This window comes from Nannobrachium achirus (assembly GCF_963921795.1).
Source record: "Nannobrachium achirus genome assembly, chromosome: 15".
Classification (NCBI taxonomy): domain Eukaryota; kingdom Metazoa; phylum Chordata; class Actinopteri; order Myctophiformes; family Myctophidae; genus Nannobrachium; species Nannobrachium achirus.
Window position 1 is genome coordinate 35,327,493 of NC_137822.1, and position 18,132 is coordinate 35,345,624.

General features: G+C 45.4%; 1 protein-coding gene across 1 annotated transcript in view; it reads right to left on the reverse strand.

Moving 5' to 3' along the window:
- Window positions 1-369: 369 nt before the first annotated feature.
- Window positions 370-18,132, reverse strand: part of LOC308298920 (neurogenic locus notch homolog protein 1-like) — a 47,774-nt gene continuing 30,011 nt past the window's right edge. Inside the window, exons 14-35 of the mRNA XM_080742613.1 lie at window positions 16,230-16,422; window positions 15,546-15,691; window positions 14,861-14,974; window positions 13,821-13,940; window positions 13,350-13,502; window positions 13,001-13,229; window positions 12,104-12,305; window positions 11,285-11,438; window positions 10,394-10,578; window positions 10,104-10,236; window positions 9,439-9,696; window positions 8,809-8,921; window positions 7,705-8,276; window positions 6,687-7,118; window positions 5,950-6,095; window positions 5,255-5,468; window positions 5,041-5,125; window positions 4,254-4,416; window positions 3,176-3,474; window positions 2,447-2,594; window positions 2,224-2,321; window positions 370-1,714 (exon numbers count right to left, since the gene is read on the reverse strand). Coding sequence (XP_080598739.1) covers window positions 458-1,714; window positions 2,224-2,321; window positions 2,447-2,594; window positions 3,176-3,474; window positions 4,254-4,416; window positions 5,041-5,125; window positions 5,255-5,468; window positions 5,950-6,095; window positions 6,687-7,118; window positions 7,705-8,276; window positions 8,809-8,921; window positions 9,439-9,696; window positions 10,104-10,236; window positions 10,394-10,578; window positions 11,285-11,438; window positions 12,104-12,305; window positions 13,001-13,229; window positions 13,350-13,502; window positions 13,821-13,940; window positions 14,861-14,974; window positions 15,546-15,691; window positions 16,230-16,422 — 5,414 coding nt within the window. The 3' untranslated portion in view covers window positions 370-457. The remainder of the gene's footprint in view (window positions 1,715-2,223; window positions 2,322-2,446; window positions 2,595-3,175; window positions 3,475-4,253; window positions 4,417-5,040; window positions 5,126-5,254; window positions 5,469-5,949; window positions 6,096-6,686; window positions 7,119-7,704; window positions 8,277-8,808; window positions 8,922-9,438; window positions 9,697-10,103; window positions 10,237-10,393; window positions 10,579-11,284; window positions 11,439-12,103; window positions 12,306-13,000; window positions 13,230-13,349; window positions 13,503-13,820; window positions 13,941-14,860; window positions 14,975-15,545; window positions 15,692-16,229; window positions 16,423-18,132) is intronic.

Sequence of the window (18,132 nt, forward strand, 5' to 3'; positions counted from 1 at the left end):
AATACTGAAACTTTTAATAACAAAACAATCTATAAAAGTTTTTTGGGGAGAAAAAAAAATCTTTGTACAAACAATAATACAGACAACGCAATCCCAATTTAAAACGTTAAACTTAAATAGCCAGTGTTTACACATCTTGGAGCCTCTTTGTGATATACACTCCGGTCAACCCATTACTAATCTCCCCATACACAACCGAAAATAAAAAAATAACATAAATATAAAAGCATCTTTCTTAAACTTCCATGTCAAAAAACAGTACATAAATAAATACAAAATTACTAAAACATTTTCTTTTCGTTAGTAAAAAAAAGAAAAAAGAGAGAAAACAATATTGATGATAAACTGGAAAATCTTCAGTCAGGTTTGTCGCTCTTGTCCTCTTTATAAAGTCAGTTTTTTTTTACATATATTCCTTTTCATTGAATTATAGTTCTTCCATTCCTCTGTTATGTCTTTACTTGAACTGGTCCGGGATGAGATTCATCTGAGAATGGATGCTAGTGGGAGGACTGGAAATCCCTTCTGACCAATCGGACATGTTGGAATGTGGGGACGAGCTGGACCATTGGTCAGGGGAGCCGGGGGAGGGAGTTAGAAAAGGGTGGTCGGGAATCTGTAGCTGATGATTGGGCGTGTTGCTGTCCATGGGTCCTGAGTAACTGTGTTGGGAGGGCGGGGTGAGGAACTGGTTGCCGAGGATCTGAGTCTCTTGGGGCATGATGGTGTGAATGGACTGGTGATGGTGGCCCGAGCCGTTCTGCTGCATGTCAGAGCCACTCAGCTCCATGCTGAGGTAACTCTGGTTCAGGGTCTGCTGTCCGGCGGTCGCCGAGTTGGAGCTCTGGTGCTGGAGCTGCCTGCTGTGAGCCTGTTGCTGCTGGATCAGGTGCGGAGACGTGCCCAGGTGGCTGGTCTGCAGGCCCTGGTAGCCCATGATCTGGGACAGCGTGGCGGTGGGGACGCCGTGGAGCGGGCCCATCATGTTGTGGCCCATGGACGGGCCCTGGTTGAAGGTGCCGTGCTGTCCGAGACCCGCGTGCAGCCTGGATATCCAGTCGCACTGGCCTCCGATGGACGTGGTGCCCTGCTGGCTGCCCGGGCTGGTGGACACCGGCAGGTGGGAGAGCCGGGGCGGGTTGGGATCGAAGGACATACCTTTGCCCATACTCATCTGGCTCATGTTATGGGAGTCCCCGTTGCCCTGCAAATGATTGAGAGACATGGGCGGCGGGGACTGCTGGAAGGGCGACGTCATCTGCGGGGAAGCCACGTCCGACATGTACCCGTGGGGGGACTCCAGGGAGTCGACGGGAGAGAGAACGCCCGAGGTGTCCAACAGGTTATTCCCCTTCCCCCCGTCCAGAGACTTCTTCTTCTTCACCCGGATCTCCTTGCCTCCGTCCTTGCCTCCTTTCCCGCGGACCTTCTTGGCGGCGAGGGTGGGCTTGAGGTTGCCGAGGTAGCCGTTGGGGGAGCAGAGGGGAGGGGAGAGGCTGGAGGAGCTCAGGATGCCGCTGTGGAGCCCGGGGCTCCTCACCAGGTTGTATTCGTCCAGCAGGCGCACGATGTCGTGGTGCATGCGCTCCTGGGCGATGTCCCGGGGCAGCCGGTCCAGGTGGTCAGTGATCTCGCGGTTGGCAAAGTGCTCCAGCAGGACCTTGGCCGTCTCGTAGCTGCCTTCCCGGGCGGCCAAGAACAGCGGCGTCTCCTCCTGAAAAACGACAGACAAGACAACGTGATGAGTACACCAGAGACACTGCTGTGAGCTAAAATAACTCACATTCTTTACTAAAGTAAAAGTATCAATACTGCAATATGGAAATCATCTGTTACAAGTAAAAGTCGGGTAATCAAAATTTACTTGAGTAAAATTACAAAAGTATTGGTGTCAAAAGTCACTTGGAAGTACCAGTGTGCAGAACATGCCATTTCAAATTTTCAGATCTACAAGCTCACAATGCGTCATGAGCTTGTAGATCTGCTATTTTCTGTATTATAATTGTTTTGTATATAGGGCTGACGTGGTTAGTTTATGTTTTGTAATGATAATACAAATCTACATACTGTAGTAACTAAAGTTTGCAAATAATTGCAGTAGAGTAAAATTACAATATTTGCCTCTGAGATGGTAGTGGAGTAGAAGTAAAAATACTCCAGTACAAAATACCCACTAGACCACTGTGTGTGGCATGCGGTCAGTGATGTGACAGCTATCCTCACCTTGTTGTTTTGCATGTCCTTGTTGGCGCCGTTCTTCAATAACACCACGGCAGCCTCCACGTTGTTTACAGCCGCTGCCCAGTGAAGTGCAGATTTACCTGAGGAAGAGAAATGTACAACATACGGGTTAATATAAACAATGCAGCACATTCCTGTGTTTGAGGCACTTTCATGGATCGATGGTAGATAAGACGAGTGGAAGTGAGCCAGAACTGCAGCCTACCAGAGTCGTCGACGGCGTTAGCATCAGCGTGACAGTTGAGCAGCTCCTCCTCCATGCCTTCAACAGCCAATCGGGCGGCTAGAATCAGTGGCGTCGTCCCGTCATGCATTCGGGCGTCAAGGTCGGTGGCACGGTTCCGGATCAAAATCTGTAAAAATCACGACGGTTTTGTTTAACAGGCTCAAAAATGTATGCATGCACAACATGTATGTTGAGTAGGTTTTATAAATGCAAGGCCTTTAGCACTTTAAACTTTTAGTTTTTTTCAGGAAGGGATACCACTTTTATCCAATCATGGGAGAGAACCCTGCCCAGAGCAATCATCTGCTCCAATGTTATACTGTTCCAGTTCCAATATGATCAGATTTCTTCATTTTTGAAAAATCTTAAATCTTAAATGTATATATATTTTTTAAAGCAGACATTTGTAACGCAAATCCTCCTTTCTCTTGGTCCCTGGAACTAAATATTTTCAGACAGGGGTCCGTGGTCAAATACATATAATTATAGGGGGTCCTTGACATGAATACGTTTGCGAACCACTGACATAGAAACATAGGTTTTTCAGAAAACTGTTAGGATCTAGAAGATCTTTTCAGGTCTAAATGGGTAAAAAAATCGAAAGGAAAAAGAAAAGAAAGCGTACAAACCCACCCTGTACGTTTTGTATTAGTTTAGTTTCAGTTGACACGAGTATGTTTCTTGGGCCTGGTAGTGAAATGTAATTACCTGGAAGACTCCCTGTGCGTCGGCGGCCACGGCGGCGTGCAGCGGCGTGCGGCCCATGTTGTCCTGGACGTTGGCGTCGGCGCTGGACTCCAGCAGGCGCTTGGCGGCGTCGGAGCGGGCGTAGCGGGCAGCCAGGTGCAGCGCGGTCTCGCCTGTGCGGTCCGTCTGGTTGTGCAGGTTGGCGCCCTGGTAGATGAAGTCCGAGATGATCTCCGCCGAGGGGTCCTCCTCCTCCTCGCTGTGGCCCGTCTCCAGCCCGCCGCCGCTGCACGACGCGATCATCAGGGGAGTGAAACCGTCTGAACGAGGGAAGAAGAAAAGGACAGATCTGTGTTAGGAAAACTGTGGACTAGGGATGGGACGATAAGCGATGTTATCGTTTATCGTGATAAAAAAAACACTCACGATAATAGTATCGTGATATCGTCCTCCGTCATGCACTGGGATCAATTCACCTTTTATTTGCCGAGCTGCATATCCGGTACCACTTAAAGCCTCTATTATTGGTAAAAAAGGTACTTATAATATACGTACTTGCTAGTCTTTTTTTCACTCTCTATCAATTGTCTTTGCCAAAAAATAGCCGATCTACAAGCTCAATGCACGTCGACGAGTTGCAAGCTTGTAGATCGGCTATTTTTTGGCAAATGTTCCTGCCCCAGGATAATGGATTTAGATTATCGCGATTTCTTTTGTCACAATAATCGTGATATGACATTTTCATATCATCCAATCCCTACTGTGGACAGTGTCAGTTTGGAACACTGACTGGGCCACCATTGTGTACACAACATAAACACAATGTAGAAGTCATTCATAAATAACATCTATACTTGCTGCATCCCATTACAGGAGGTTTGTTTATTAGCATTGCTTCATAATATCTACTACGGTGGCAGTCTCTGTATGACAGTAAGGAATATTGTTTCAGTATTTGGTTTGGTGATACGTACAGCCACGAAAGTACCACATTAACCACTTTCACTCTGGCATACGTACCAGTATTTTGGGCATGTCATTATAGGCAGAAAAAAGACGTCTTTTGGAAATATGGAGGAGGTGGTGTAGCCTAACTCACCAGGTCCTCTGACATTCACGTCCATGCAGTCGTTTTCGATCTCTCCCTGAGGCGGGGTGGGCGCGATGGACGCTAGGCGAAGATCCGCCGCGTCCAGATGCTGCTGAGTCCATTTCCTGTGGTCCTTGTGGTCCCGCAGGTCCAACATGGCCTGCTCCTCAAACTGAAACGTCAAGCAAATCTCCTGTCAGTACAAGAAATGTGAGGATTGATGGCTCCCCTCGGGGTGAATCACTGTATATTCAAGCACAGGCATTGACACGAAGGCTTGCCCACCGGCCCCCGGCAGGTAAATAAAACTTTCTGGCAGGTGGAGTTTACTTTCAGATTGCCCGATAGCGGGTGTGCAACCGTCTATAAACACAAGACGAGATATCTGTCTAAACACCTGAACGTGGCCAGAGCGCTCTGTTTTCTGATCTGTGGAATATAAAATAAGAGCACTGTTTACCCTCTAATGTGCTGTTTTTCACTGTTGCTACACTTAAAAATATAAAATAGGTGTGAACCCATAGTCATATTCAATCAGATATGTAGGAATTTGGAGAGAAAAATGTAGGTATGACATTTTTATATCGCAGTCTCAGAAAGTAAAACAAAATAAGTGTTAATTTGAACAGTAATTCAAATTTTACCTATCATTTTATAATGGACAATTCGATTTACTTTTCAAGCGTGGGCATGATCTTTGGGCAAGTAGAACATGACCTGTACTTGCCCGACGGGCAAGTGCCTCTGAGACCTTAGTGTCAACCCCTGCAAGCATACGGAATCTCATCAATCTTACCCTAAAGCGTCTAGATTCCGGGTCCTCTTCACCCCACTCGTTTTGATTGTCGTCCATCAGGTTAATATCAGAGATTTTCATAGGCCTGATGACGATAGGAGATGAAAGGTAAGTCATACATACAACATTCGCCTCAGTCCTCGTACATTTTGAGAACAACCAAACTGACCGTAACTTTAAACACTAGTCAAACCAACAAGTCTTTGGTGCTTACTTCAGTCCGACGGAATCCTCTCCCACGGGCTCTCTGCGTTTCTTCTTGCTGGGCTCGGACACTTTGAATCCCTCGGGGAACCAGAGCTGGCCTTGCTCGCGGCGCCGCTTGCGGTTCACGAGGACACCGAGACAAACGAAGCCCAGGGCGGCCAGGCCGAGGAACACCACGTACATGGGATAGAGCTCGTGGGAGGTCGTAGGAGGCCGCACACCTGGAGAAGAACCCAGTGTCAGAATGGGTTGCATAGAATCACTTTATATAAATATACTGTATATCACACGTCAAATGTTGGAAGGTAGGGCAACAGATAAGGGACAACAACGTTTTTTTTTAGATATTTACATACTAGTCCATACTAGACAATACCAGTTGCTTAAAACATTTTATATAACTGGTTTATTATGTGTGAGAATGCCAAATTATAACATCGATACTGTTTTGAACAATTTCCAGCATTTAGATTGATCCCTGTCTTAGTGACCTGTCGTTAAACCCCATTAAAACCAGGAAAGCAGCTGTGTAATTTTTCGATTTTTGCACTGGCTATTCAAAAATAGCAGCCACGCTACGAGCTTGTACATCTGCCATTTTTGTACCAGTGTGTGAACTAGCGATATAGAAGGCATCTGTGGAATGGGCCTCAGGTCTCAATGGGGTTAATAATAAGTAAGAGGATGAATGAGGGGACTTACTGGTGACGGCTTCGATGTAGGGGACGTTGAGGTTCCCACTGGAGGCCAGCGCTCCGAGGAACGCGGCCACGTCCGTGGCACTCTGGAAGCACTCGGTGGACTGTTGGTAACACTGGCGGTTGTCGATCTCCAGGTAGACCACAGACCTGTCCAAGGAAAAAACATAAAACACTGGTTATCATCCAAGTCTTCTTGCTGTGCAGTCCCGATTCCTTGGGACACGGTTACAGCTACGGTTACAGCTACTTGAGCCCCATTCTATACTTTTTATACTTAGGCTATTTAGAAATAGTCAATGTGCGAGGTCTGTTGCACATGTAAATCTACTGTTAAAGAAAATAAATAAACTTTGAAGATTTTGAAACATTCCTGAAAAACCTTGAAATGTTTCCTGTCCAAAACAGGGTTGCCAGGGCTAATATGGTTAAAGGAGTAGTTCCCCCTAAATGACCTTTTTTCTATTGATTACTCACGCCATGGAGACTTGAGTTCAATAATATATTTTTTTTTATTTGAGACAAATCACAATAATTTGATTACAATAAATTTACCCCCATTGATTCCGGATGGGTACCCAAATGCATTTGGGTCTCCATCCGGAATCAATCTATATATATATATATATATTGTCTTAGGAATTCGACAAATACAAAAAATATATATATATTAAACTCGGTTAGAAATATCATAAGGTAATAGAGTTATCTAGTTGAGTTGAGCCAACAGTGGTAACCTACCCTTTAACCTCCAGCTCTCTGCGCTTCCGCGGGGCGGAGATCATGGACGACACTCCCTCCGTCACCTGACCCATGAGGCTGGAGGGCATGGCCGCCCACTCGGGCCATCCCTCCGTGGAGCGCTTGACGTTGTGCTTGGCCAGCTCCTGCTCGCTGCCGTAGTAGGGGAAGATCATGGGCTCGCCCTTGGCGTCGCGGCGGAACACCACGTTGGTGTGCAGCACGCTGCTGAGCTCGCGCAGGAAGGAGGCGGAGCCGTTGCGGAGGGTCTCCGGCGGGATGTGGACCACCAGCACCAGGTGTCCGTCCGCCAGCTTCTCCGGCATGTTGTCGGCGCAGTCCAGGCCGTCCCACTCGCACTCGGCGTTGTTGCAGCCCTGGTCGCAGTGGCCGTCGGCGTAGTGGTCCTTGCAGTACTGGTCGTACAGTGGGCTGAGGGGAACACAAAGACTATGTTAAACCACTGGCTCCCAAACACTGGGTCGAGGCGGATGCATTTTTATGCATGGGTCCCCTAATTCTTTGTTTTTATTTATTTCAAAACAAAAAAAAAACATTCCCAAAAAAGCTAAGATTTTCATGAATTAAAAATGCACTAATTCAGTAATTTCATGAAGAAATAAAATGAAAATCAAATAAAATCCATAAATTAGAAAACAAATGCTCAGGTCTTAAAGGAGTAGTTTACCCCCAAAATGATTTTGATATTGATAACTCACGCACATGGAGACTTTGGTTCAATAATATGTTTTTGTATTTGTCGCATTCCTAGTAAATGTACCCACATTGTTTCTGGATGGGGACCCGGATGGGGAGTAATGCATTTGGGTTCCCATCCGGAATCAATGGGGATACATTTACTAAAATATATTTTTTTGTCTAAGGAATGCAACAAATTCAAAAAAATATTATTGAACTCAAGTCTCCATGCCATGGCGTGAGTAATCAATAGAAGGCATTTTGGGGTGAACAACCAGTCGTTCGTTCTGCTCTGATTTCGGTAGAAGTGTAAACTTACTTGCACTGTCCCTCCTGTCCCTGGCAGTCGAAGCCGTCGTACAGGCAGCCGGGGTTGTTGCACTGCTCGTCGCACTTGCCGTCGTTGAAGTAGCGCCAGCACTGCAGCGCCGCCGAGCAGTTCTGCCACGGGTCGTCGAAGTTGAGCGAGCAGTCGCCGCCGTCCCAGCCGCAGGCGTGGTTGTTGCACAGCGAGTCGCAGATGTGGTTGCCCGCCCACTCGTCGCACTGGGCTATCTCGCAGCTCACCTCAACCTCCGGGGGCGGGGTGATGTCGCGGCCGAACCCTCCGGGGAAGGAGTAGTCCAGGATGTGACAGAGCAGGCCGTTGAAGTTGCTGGGGCAGCCGCAGTGGAAGAAGGGCGCGTCCGGTATGACCTGACAGGTGCCTCCGTTGTAGCAGGGGCTGGAGTTGCAGGGGCTGTCCGTGGGGGTCTGGCACTCGGGCCCGGTGAAGGCGGCGGGACACAGGCAGCGCGAGCTCAGGTGGCCCGACACGCACGTCCCTCCGTTCCGGCAGCTCAGGCTGCCGCAGGAGCGAGAGTCGTACTCGCACGACGAGCCAGTGAAACCCTAAAGAAACAAGACAGTGGAGGAGTGTACAGTGGTTAGTTGTCGGTTCGGATGTTTAAACATGGTCAAATACACACACAGGCCCTATTTAAATATGGTTGCAGTCAAGCAGAATTAAGTTGTGGTACATTCTACCTTCTAAAGTACCTTCTATTTATATGTCTGTGTTGTTTCTTTCTCCATAAATGAATGCCCTATTTTTATAACTTTGTCATTACAAGTGTCGAACAAAAGTAGTGAAAATAGGCAATTCAAAACATGTTGCATCGTGACATGTTGTGAGCTTGTAGATAGACTATTTTTTTATACTTTTGTAAGATTTAGAAATTGTTAGATTTTCACATAATTATGCCTAAAATATTGACGCCAAAGTATCAACAAGCTTGTGACTAAATAATAACTACGATGGATCTGCTGGATTTCCTAAAAAAAATACAGGTTTTGGACATCAACAATCCAGCGATGATATATAAAACAACAACGGGTGCATGAATACGTTATACAGTTTAGGGTTACAGGTTAAATTACTTACGGGTGGACATTTGCAGATGAAACCGTGAGGTGTGTTACCGGCGACAGCACAAGTTCCTCCATTTCGACAGGGTCTGCCTTTACACCCATCAAACACTTTATCACAGCGTTGACCTAGAGAGACGTCACATAATGTCAGGTAAGTGTGGTAAACAAAATCAAGGTGTTTACGTACATGTGCGTGTTGTAGATGGTCATGGTGCATCCCTATGTAGTTGCTATAATCGTCATAATCTTTTCTATGTTGTAAAATGTACATACTGGTACATAAAAAAGCATTAAATAGCTATTGTGAAAGCATGTCGAATCTTTTTAAATAAATATTTATATTGTGAGTCTGGCGTAGAGGATTTTATCCTGTGCCAGACTTTTTTCAATAAACTTCAATAAAGCTATCTAACGCATCTTTTTTGGAAAAAATCAATGTCAGTAATTTCTTTGTAAATTTCTGTTATTTGACATATCTCCCCCATACATTTTTTCCTTTTACAAAGCCTAAAAGACAAACAAAAATGTATTTTGCATTCATATGTTCCTAATGTTCAATACACAATAAAAATCCATAGTCGCAGTTATTAAGTGTGAGAATTAATTGTCAACTCTGTAACAAGTCTGAGACAGCAGTGCGTACCCGTATATCCGGCGCGGCACTCGCAGCGGTAGCTGTTTGTCAGCTGGATGCAGTTGTAGGAGCCCCGGGGGTCGCAGGGGTCCGAGAGGCACTCGTTGACGTCGCCCTCGCAGCGCTCGCCCACGTAGCCCGGCGGGCACACGCACTGGTAGCCGCCAAGGCGGTCCACGCAGCGGCCGTTGTTGAAACACTTGGGCTCGTTGGTCTGCGGGTCCGTGGAGGGGTTGCAGTCGTCGAGGTTGATCTCACAGTGGACACCTGGGGGAAGCGTAAATTAATGCTCTACGTTATTATGATGCTATGATAGCTCTATGACACTACAGTGAAGATAGCATTGTTACTAGGCATGTAACAGTTCACGATACTGGGTTCACGATACAATTTATTATTACATTTTCCAGACAAATGACCTGAAAAAACTATTATTTATTATTTCTCTTACACAAATCCAGTATTGTCTTCGCTTTTATTATTATTATTTTTTTTTACAATACTGTGTTTTAGCTTATTCTCTTTTCAATACAGTAGCAAATTACTGAAAACTCTTCTTTTTAACAATTCACCCCTCAATCGATTTCAATTGGCACCAGTTTGAATGGATTTGAATGGTTTTAGGGTGAATGGTTCCATGCCTAACGTGTGCTGTGTGTACAGTATGGGCCTACCTTGTGTTCCTCGGGGACAGGAGCACTTGTAGGTGTTGACCAGGTCGATGCAGGTGCCTCCGTTCTGGCACGGCTGGGAGTGACACTCGTTGATCTCCTTGGAACAGTTCACACCATGATAGCCGGGGACACACTGATGGGGGGGTGAAGACAAGAGCATTAATATGTTGCACATAGGGACATGCACATATTTTAACATATTTGAAGTGTTTGAAAATGTGGCAAATATTTTTCCCCTGGCACGAAACATTTTCAGATTTAGTCGGTTTGCGGCCAAGCGTGCGACGTACCTCACAGCTGTAGCCTCCCAGGTAGTCGGTGCAGGTGGCTCCGTTCTGGCAGGGGTTGGGCGAACACTCGTCCACCTGCTCCTGACAGTAGCTGCCCGTGTAGCCCGCCTGGCAGCGGCAGTAGTGGGTGTTCCCAGCGTCCAGGCACTGTCCTGAGTTCCTGCACAGATGAACCACCTCCACTCCTATAGAAGAACCAAGACCAAGATGTAGGAGTTAGGTACATAGATCGGTAGCCCTCAAAGACGTTTTTCTTTTTTTAAGGACCCAATAATTTGATGTGTATAGGCTAATTGTATATGGCTGAGGATCATTGTTTAAAATGTTCAATAGCAATACTAGAAAACAATAGCCAAGGTATAAAATAGGGCAACACTTTGAGAACCAGTGACATAAATATACTGGAGACGCACAGAATTAATTTCCTTTACCCCACCTGGCTACAACCCATACGATACATGGATGTGACTAATATTACTTGTGTTTTATTGTGTGCAATTAATTCGCCTGAAAATATATGTTTATTGTATCTGTTTTTTTATATTTTTATATTTATATATATTTGTTTGTATCATGAGTACATCCCCAAGTTATTATTATTCCTCTGTGATAAAGTGAGAAATGTTCATTTGGAACTAGGTTGTGTGTGTAGAGCAGTGGTTCTCAAAGTGGATTCCAGGGACTCTGTGGGTTCCTTTAGGGGGTCTAAATGTAACCATACAAGTCTATAACTCTGACCGTGTACAAATGGACCCTAACAGGTCCATTAGGTTCCATTTGTACACTGTCAGAGTTAAGGGGAGACCTTGAAATGTGAACGTTTGAGAAACACTGGTGTAGAGAACTTAACACCACATTGCAGACAAAGTGTTTGAGGTGAGTTTTCCGTACCTTGCCGTTTGGCAGCCACCTCGCAGGACACACTGGGGACGTCGCAGTAGAGACCGGTCCAACCCGTCTGGCACTGGCAGGTGTAGGAGGCGCCCTGCTGCCAGCAAGAACCTCCGTTCTTACAGGGGGACGAATCACACCAGCGCACAAGGTTCTGTGGAAGATCCCGCAAACACATGTTAAAAAAAATCCACTAGAACATCAACACAGAGCCGCACAGCCTCCCTGTGCCTGCTTTTCACAGAGAAGCATAGTGGAAATAGCAGATCTACAAGCTCACAACGTGTAGCGATGCGGTGCGTTGTGAGCTTGTAGATCAGCTATTTCCACTACAACAACTCAGGTCATGGACGAATACCTGCATTTCGCAGTGATGTAAGAAGTAATCACTTTTTTTTCTTCACTTAAGTGAAAGTATCAATACCACAATTTAGAAATACGTAGAAGTAAAAATTGGCAAATATACTGAAGAGTACCAAAAGTAAAAGTGCTCATTACACAGAAATGTCCCATTTTGTAAGTTACAAATACTTAAAATAGTGGTTAGTTTATGTTTCGTAATAATAATCCTAATCTACAAAGTAACTAGCCTGTTAAAATAACTGAAGTGTAGTAAAAGTACAATATGTGCCTCTCTGACGTGTAGTGGAGTAGAAGTAAAAGTATAGAAAATTAGAAATACTCCAGTGAAGTAAAAATGCATCAAAAATGGTACCCAGGTGCAGCACTTGGAGTAAATGCACCTATAGATGCTTTCCACCACTGACATTTCGCCATAATGACATTGCTGAAGGCTCTCATGGCAGACTATTCTCCTACCTGGCAGTTGACTCCGGTGTAACCGTGAGGACAGGTGCACTTGTAGGTCCCATAGCTGTCCAGGCAGGTCCCTCCGTTGATGCAGGGATGAGAGTCACACTCGTTGATGTCATCTTGGCAATGGCTGCCGGTGAAACCAGGCAGACAGAGGCAGGTGAAGGCATTGATGCCGTCCACACAGGTGCCACCGTTGAAGCAAGAGCTACAGAAACACCAAGACAAGAATACACATACAGCGATTGTTAGTCCATGGTTGACAATTCAGCCTCCACGAACACTGGCAATAACCACTGTGCTGAGCATAATCTAATGTAGAGCCTGGCTGATATTTTGGTCTGGTCGGTATATCGGCCATTTATTTGGCTTTTTTGATGACACCAGTATCAGCAATTATGCAGCCTGAAGTGTCTAACTACTTTCAAGTGGGGATCTCTCTTTTGGGCATTTTGTAAGTTGTCATCTTTTGCTTTTAAGTGAATTATTCTCAAATTCGATCTTTATTAGCGGAGAAAGAAACACTACGATAGGCAATACAAATCATTACGAAAATTTAACATTGTTTTAGCCAGTGCACCCGTAGTCTGGATGTATAGCGTGAACTACTCATTACGGGGCTTGCTTGAGAGCGCCACAATGACACTGTTTGCCGATACATCCAGCCGTTGCATGAACTTGAACATCACATTTCTTAAAAGTGCTTTAAAAGCCCTCACTCCAGCAGTGACAAACATCCGACTAGCACTACTGATTCCCCTCCTCCTCCCATTAGGACTCTCCAAAATCACAATTGGCATCGGACCCAAGGATCTGCCATCGACCAGGCTCTAAACATCCACCGTGCCGGAGCATTTAATCCGACACACGGTAAGCATTAGTCTAGACGAGATGCACTAGTACCTTTCGGTGCAGTCGTTGGTGTTGATCTCACAGTTGATCCCGCTGAACCCGGGGGTGCAGGTGCAGGTGTAGCTGTTGACACAGTCTGTGCAGTTGGCTCCGTTCTTGCAGGGGTCGCTCTCGCACTCGTTGATGTCCTGCTCACAGCGGTCTCCACGGAAGCCCGGCGGGCAGGAGCACACAAAGCCGTTCACGCTGTCCCTGCACAGGCCTCCGTTGCTGCAAGGGTCTGAAGGAGTGAAAAGAGTGGAATAAGTTATGATTCTAGACATTAGGTCAGAGGTAAAAACGAGGCCGTTCCAAACATAGTATGCAGCAGTGTTGTACGCAGATCTCATCGATGGCTTACTTGGTCTGCAGTCGTCGACGTCCGTCTCGCACTTCTGTCCCGTGTATCCCAGCATGCACCTGCATTGGTAGCTGCCCACGGTGTTGAGGCAGGTGGCGCCGTTACGGCACGGGCTCTTCACGCACTCGTTGATGTCGATCTCACAGGTTTGACCTGGAGACGTGAAAGAGAGCCACGAGATCGGTCAGACTTCTTTTGTATGAATGCATTGTTATTATACAATATGAAGAGCCAGACAGTGGGGACTAACATGTTGATGGATAAATGGATACCTTAGTTTTTAGTTTAGTTTAGTTCATTCCACACTTCAATCCAATGATTTCTGGCTGATCGAAAAGGCATAGGCTGAAGCTCAATGCTTATTTATGCCCATCCTTTCTACATAACAATTAACATTTCCATTTAATATAAAGGTTCATAGTGAATGAACACAAAAAAATAATACAATTTTACATTACTGATTTCACTAACCTTGCCAGCCCTCTGGACAGATGCAGGAGAAGCTCTGGTAGTCCTCAGCCTCCTTACAAACTCCTCCGTTCTTACAGGGTCTGGGACTGCATGGTGCCAACAGAACCTCACAGTTCTCACCTGGGGACGCAAACAGTAAACGGGTCAACACCTGCTGCTGTTACACAGTATGTCCACTGGGTGGAGCACGAATCACTGCTGAGAAGAATTGTATCCTTCACAACACAAATAACATGAGTCAGCAACTAGGCTCAATTTGTTTCTATTTCCCTATCTTTCAGAGTAGTGACACAGATTTTTTAAAGCCCACAGTTTCCATCCAACTTCCTTATCCGTTTCCAAGGCAACCTGGCTAAGCAGGAAGGGCCTTCCAGTTTCCTGCCATTGTGCGATCACAGACAGGAAACAGGACGCCACTGAGTTTAGGGAATGGAGAGCATGGGGAGCCTGTTATTCCAAAACACACACAGTGTTATGTATCCCTGCAGCACAGCACATCATGGCCATTATAGGTGCTAAGATGTTTTCTAGAATAACATGCTGTAGGATAAGTGTTGGTAATTGTACCTTTGGAAGATCCTGCCTGGTTTTATAGAAGAAGCGAGTCAGCAGTTATCTAGACCAGTGATCTTTTTATTTTTATTTTTTTAAGGACCCACCATTAATTACACTGCCAAAACCCCCCTTTTCCACCAGGGTTGAACGGGTTCAGTTCTGTTCTCCTCTGCCTAATATTGAACCAGTTCAGAGTGTTTTCCACTGAAAATGAATTGGTTCACAACCCTAAAAGTTGGTTCGGAACTGGAAACAAAAAAAATGGCCGCTGGTTCTGTGAAAGCGCCACAGTTCCAAGACTCTAGAACGGAACCAGTTCTAGAACCAAAGTTATTTTGGCGGAAAAGGGGCCTGAGAGTGCAGAGTTTCCATTTGTTCAGAGTTTCCATTGGCTATATATTCCATTTGACCATTCATTTAGCTGGAGACCCCCTGGAATGCCAGAGGGTAAATCGCTGCCTTTGCAAATGAATAAAGTGTCATACCAGTGTAGGGCAGCTGACAGTTGCATTTGTATCCGGCCACGTCGTCGATGCAGGTGCCCTGGTTGAGGCAGGGGTTGGACGCGCACTCGTTGATGTTAGTCTGGCAGTTAGGCCCTATATGATGATGATGATGATGTAAAACACACTGTGGTTAGTGTTACATGATGATGACAGTAATACCACACAGACACACACACGTTCATGAGTGATTCGTTCATGAAAACCAATCACAAGAAAAAAACGTGAACGATTCGTTAATTTCCTTAAAATGTAACGTTCACGCTTTCGTTCAACTCTCCTCCCCTTCCGCCTCCCTGAGTCCAGTGGTGGGAAAAGTACTCAAATGTTTTACTTACGTAAAAGTATCAATACGGCAACGTAGAAATATTCCAAATTTACTTGAGTAAAAGTACAAAAGTATAGGTAATTAGGTATCAAAATGGACTTAAAGCATCAACATTTGAAGTTTTCAAATGTTTCAAAATCTTTAGAAAATAGCCGCACACAATGCGAGCTTGTAGATCTGCTATTTTCAAATAGTCAAAATGTTAGCTTTGCATGAGACCCGGTAGAGAAGCACCACTGAACGTTGCTGTGAACGTCATGAACGGTTTTGCCCACCACAAACACACACTGAAGAATGGTGACAGAGGGTTAAATAAAGGAAGACTTTAGGAGCACTGACCAGTGAAGCCAGGCCTGCAGGTACAGTGGTAGCCGCTGGTCATGTCCTTGCACGTTCCGCCGTTCATGCACGGGTTGGACTCGCACTCGTTGTTGTTGAGGTCACAGTTGGTTCCGCTCCAGCCAGAGTCACAGAAGCACTTGTACCTGCGAGACAAAGGGGATGAGAAGAAAAAGTTTATTTGCTATGTCCCCCAAAGATCATTTATCAGATTTTTATTAACTCTCCGTTAAAAGGAGATGAAATCTGAATGTTGGTTTGGTTCATGTATCTTATATGAGTTCTCTCTCAAGATTGGATAAAATAGGCATCCTGACTCAATAGATTTTTCTCCCCCTCTGGTTACTGAACAAAGCATATCAATGGCTACTATCAGAATATAGAGCTATTTAACAATTATTTCAACAAAAAACTAATATCACTTACTCCACCGTTAAGTGGTTCTTTGTAATTTTTGCATCCCCTTGCGCAGTGGTTCTCAAAGTGACTCTGTGGGATCCTTTAGGGGGGTTCAAATTGACCCACTCAAGTCGGTAACTCTGACAGTGTACAAATGGAACCAAATAAACCCAATGAACCCTAAGGGGTTCATTTGGTTCCATTTGTACACTGCCAGAGTTAAGGGCAGAACACTGCCCTTGGCCTTGCGGATCATAATACGCTTAGAAAGGGATATTTTCTCACCCGTTGACGAGATCGTGGCATCGGCCGTGGATGCAGGGGTTGCTGCCACACTCGTCCACCTGTGACAGGCAGGTGGGGTCGTTGTAGCCCACGGGACACAGGCAGGTGTAGCTGTTGACGCCGTCGATGCACGTGCCGCCGTTGTGGCAGGGGTTGATCGCACAGTCGTCGATGTTGATGTTGCACATCGTTCCTAAAGGACCAGGCGAGAACAAAATCCATCAATCAATCAATCATAAATGCGTGTTGGGCATGTTGTCGTCATCGCCAAAGCGGTTTCCAAGTTGTTCAAGAAGAAATTCGAATACTTTTTTCTGTCGTTTTTTCCACACCAAACAAAAAGGAAGATAGTTCCATTTAATCACTTAACCACCCTCACAGTCTAGACATGGGAAAAACAGACCCGAGTTGGCTCTGTACTACTACACCAAATGTCTACCTCAAACAATAGCCCATCTACCGTGCCGCGTTGTTGTGGGCTTGTTGATCTGCTATTTTTGGCTAACGTTCCCCCTAGAATTTAGATGGGGTTGAAGCTATTAAAGTGAGTTGTTAAAACTATTCTATAAAAATAACACCCATGTGAAGTGTGCGGTGGGGCCGTTCTGTCCGTGACATCAGCTGTGGCGATGTCATTCTCTGCGTACGTTCCATGACGTTAGACACACACCGAGTCAAACGTAGGAGCGGTTTGCACCGCTCAAAACAATAAGTAAGTTGTTGGATACTCCTTATAGGGGAGCGTAGCGTTATTATGAAGTTCGTCATTACATTCGTCCGACGCTGGTGAATGCTAACCTGGTAAAATGCTAACCTGCCGACGCTGGTGAATGTTAACCTGCTGAATGCTGCTATGGCTAAACCTAACCCTTACCCTAACCACAGTAAAACTATGCCTAAACTTGGTGCCATGGCATTGGTCCGAAGGTTCATTAGTCTGAATTTGTTAAGAATACTATGCCTAACTCTAACCCTAACCCTAACCTTAACCTCAGTAACCCTAACTAAATTCGGACTAATGAACCTTCAGACTTATGGGCAGTCCCCCCCAAAACCTAACCCTTAGTCGGACTAATGGGACGTCGAAAATATTGAGATTTTACCACTTAATAGTGGCTGTTTACAACCCACATCTGGACAGTGTTGTTCACAGTGTCCCTGGTGGAGGTCTGAGTGGGTGCATCATGTAGGAGCTGTGTGGACAATAGAAGCAGCTGACACTGAATCCTCCCCGAGCGCAGCACACCTGAGGGAGCGGCCCTCCCGGTGTCTTATCACCTCTCCTCCATTCACTGAATGTAGGTTGACTGTTCACTGCATCTCAGCTCTGACTGCGTCTCACAAACAAACAATGGCTCAGGGAACCCGGTTGTCGAGGGGCACGGGCGACCCATTTTTATGGGTCGCAACTTAAGTGATTAACATCTCGTCACGGTCAGGCAGAAACCTTGTATCTCCAAGTTCCAAATTTGTGTGTGTTTTTTTCATAAATGAAAGCCCTACATCATACAAAAGTGTCGCACAAAAGTAGTGAAAATGGACGATCTACAAGCAAGCACACAACGCCTCGCATCGTCTATTTTCACTATTTAAATAGTTTTTTTTATAATATCAAAAAATGACATTCATTTTTGACATACAAGGTTTCCACCCGACAACGACGATTTGCTTATTATTATTTCAAACCATATATATTTTTCCTCAAGATATTAACTAAAACAATTTCATCCTATATTAAAATTGGCTAACGGGAGCCGGCAGGTGGCCCAAACCTCTACTATTATTATTTTTTTAAATAATAATCAATTCATACTGTATTTTTGTAGGTTGGGGTACTGGGAAAGTTTTTTGGGGTTTTCGAGCTGAAAAGGTTTATTAGGAAGCCCGTTTTTAGCTTTGAGCT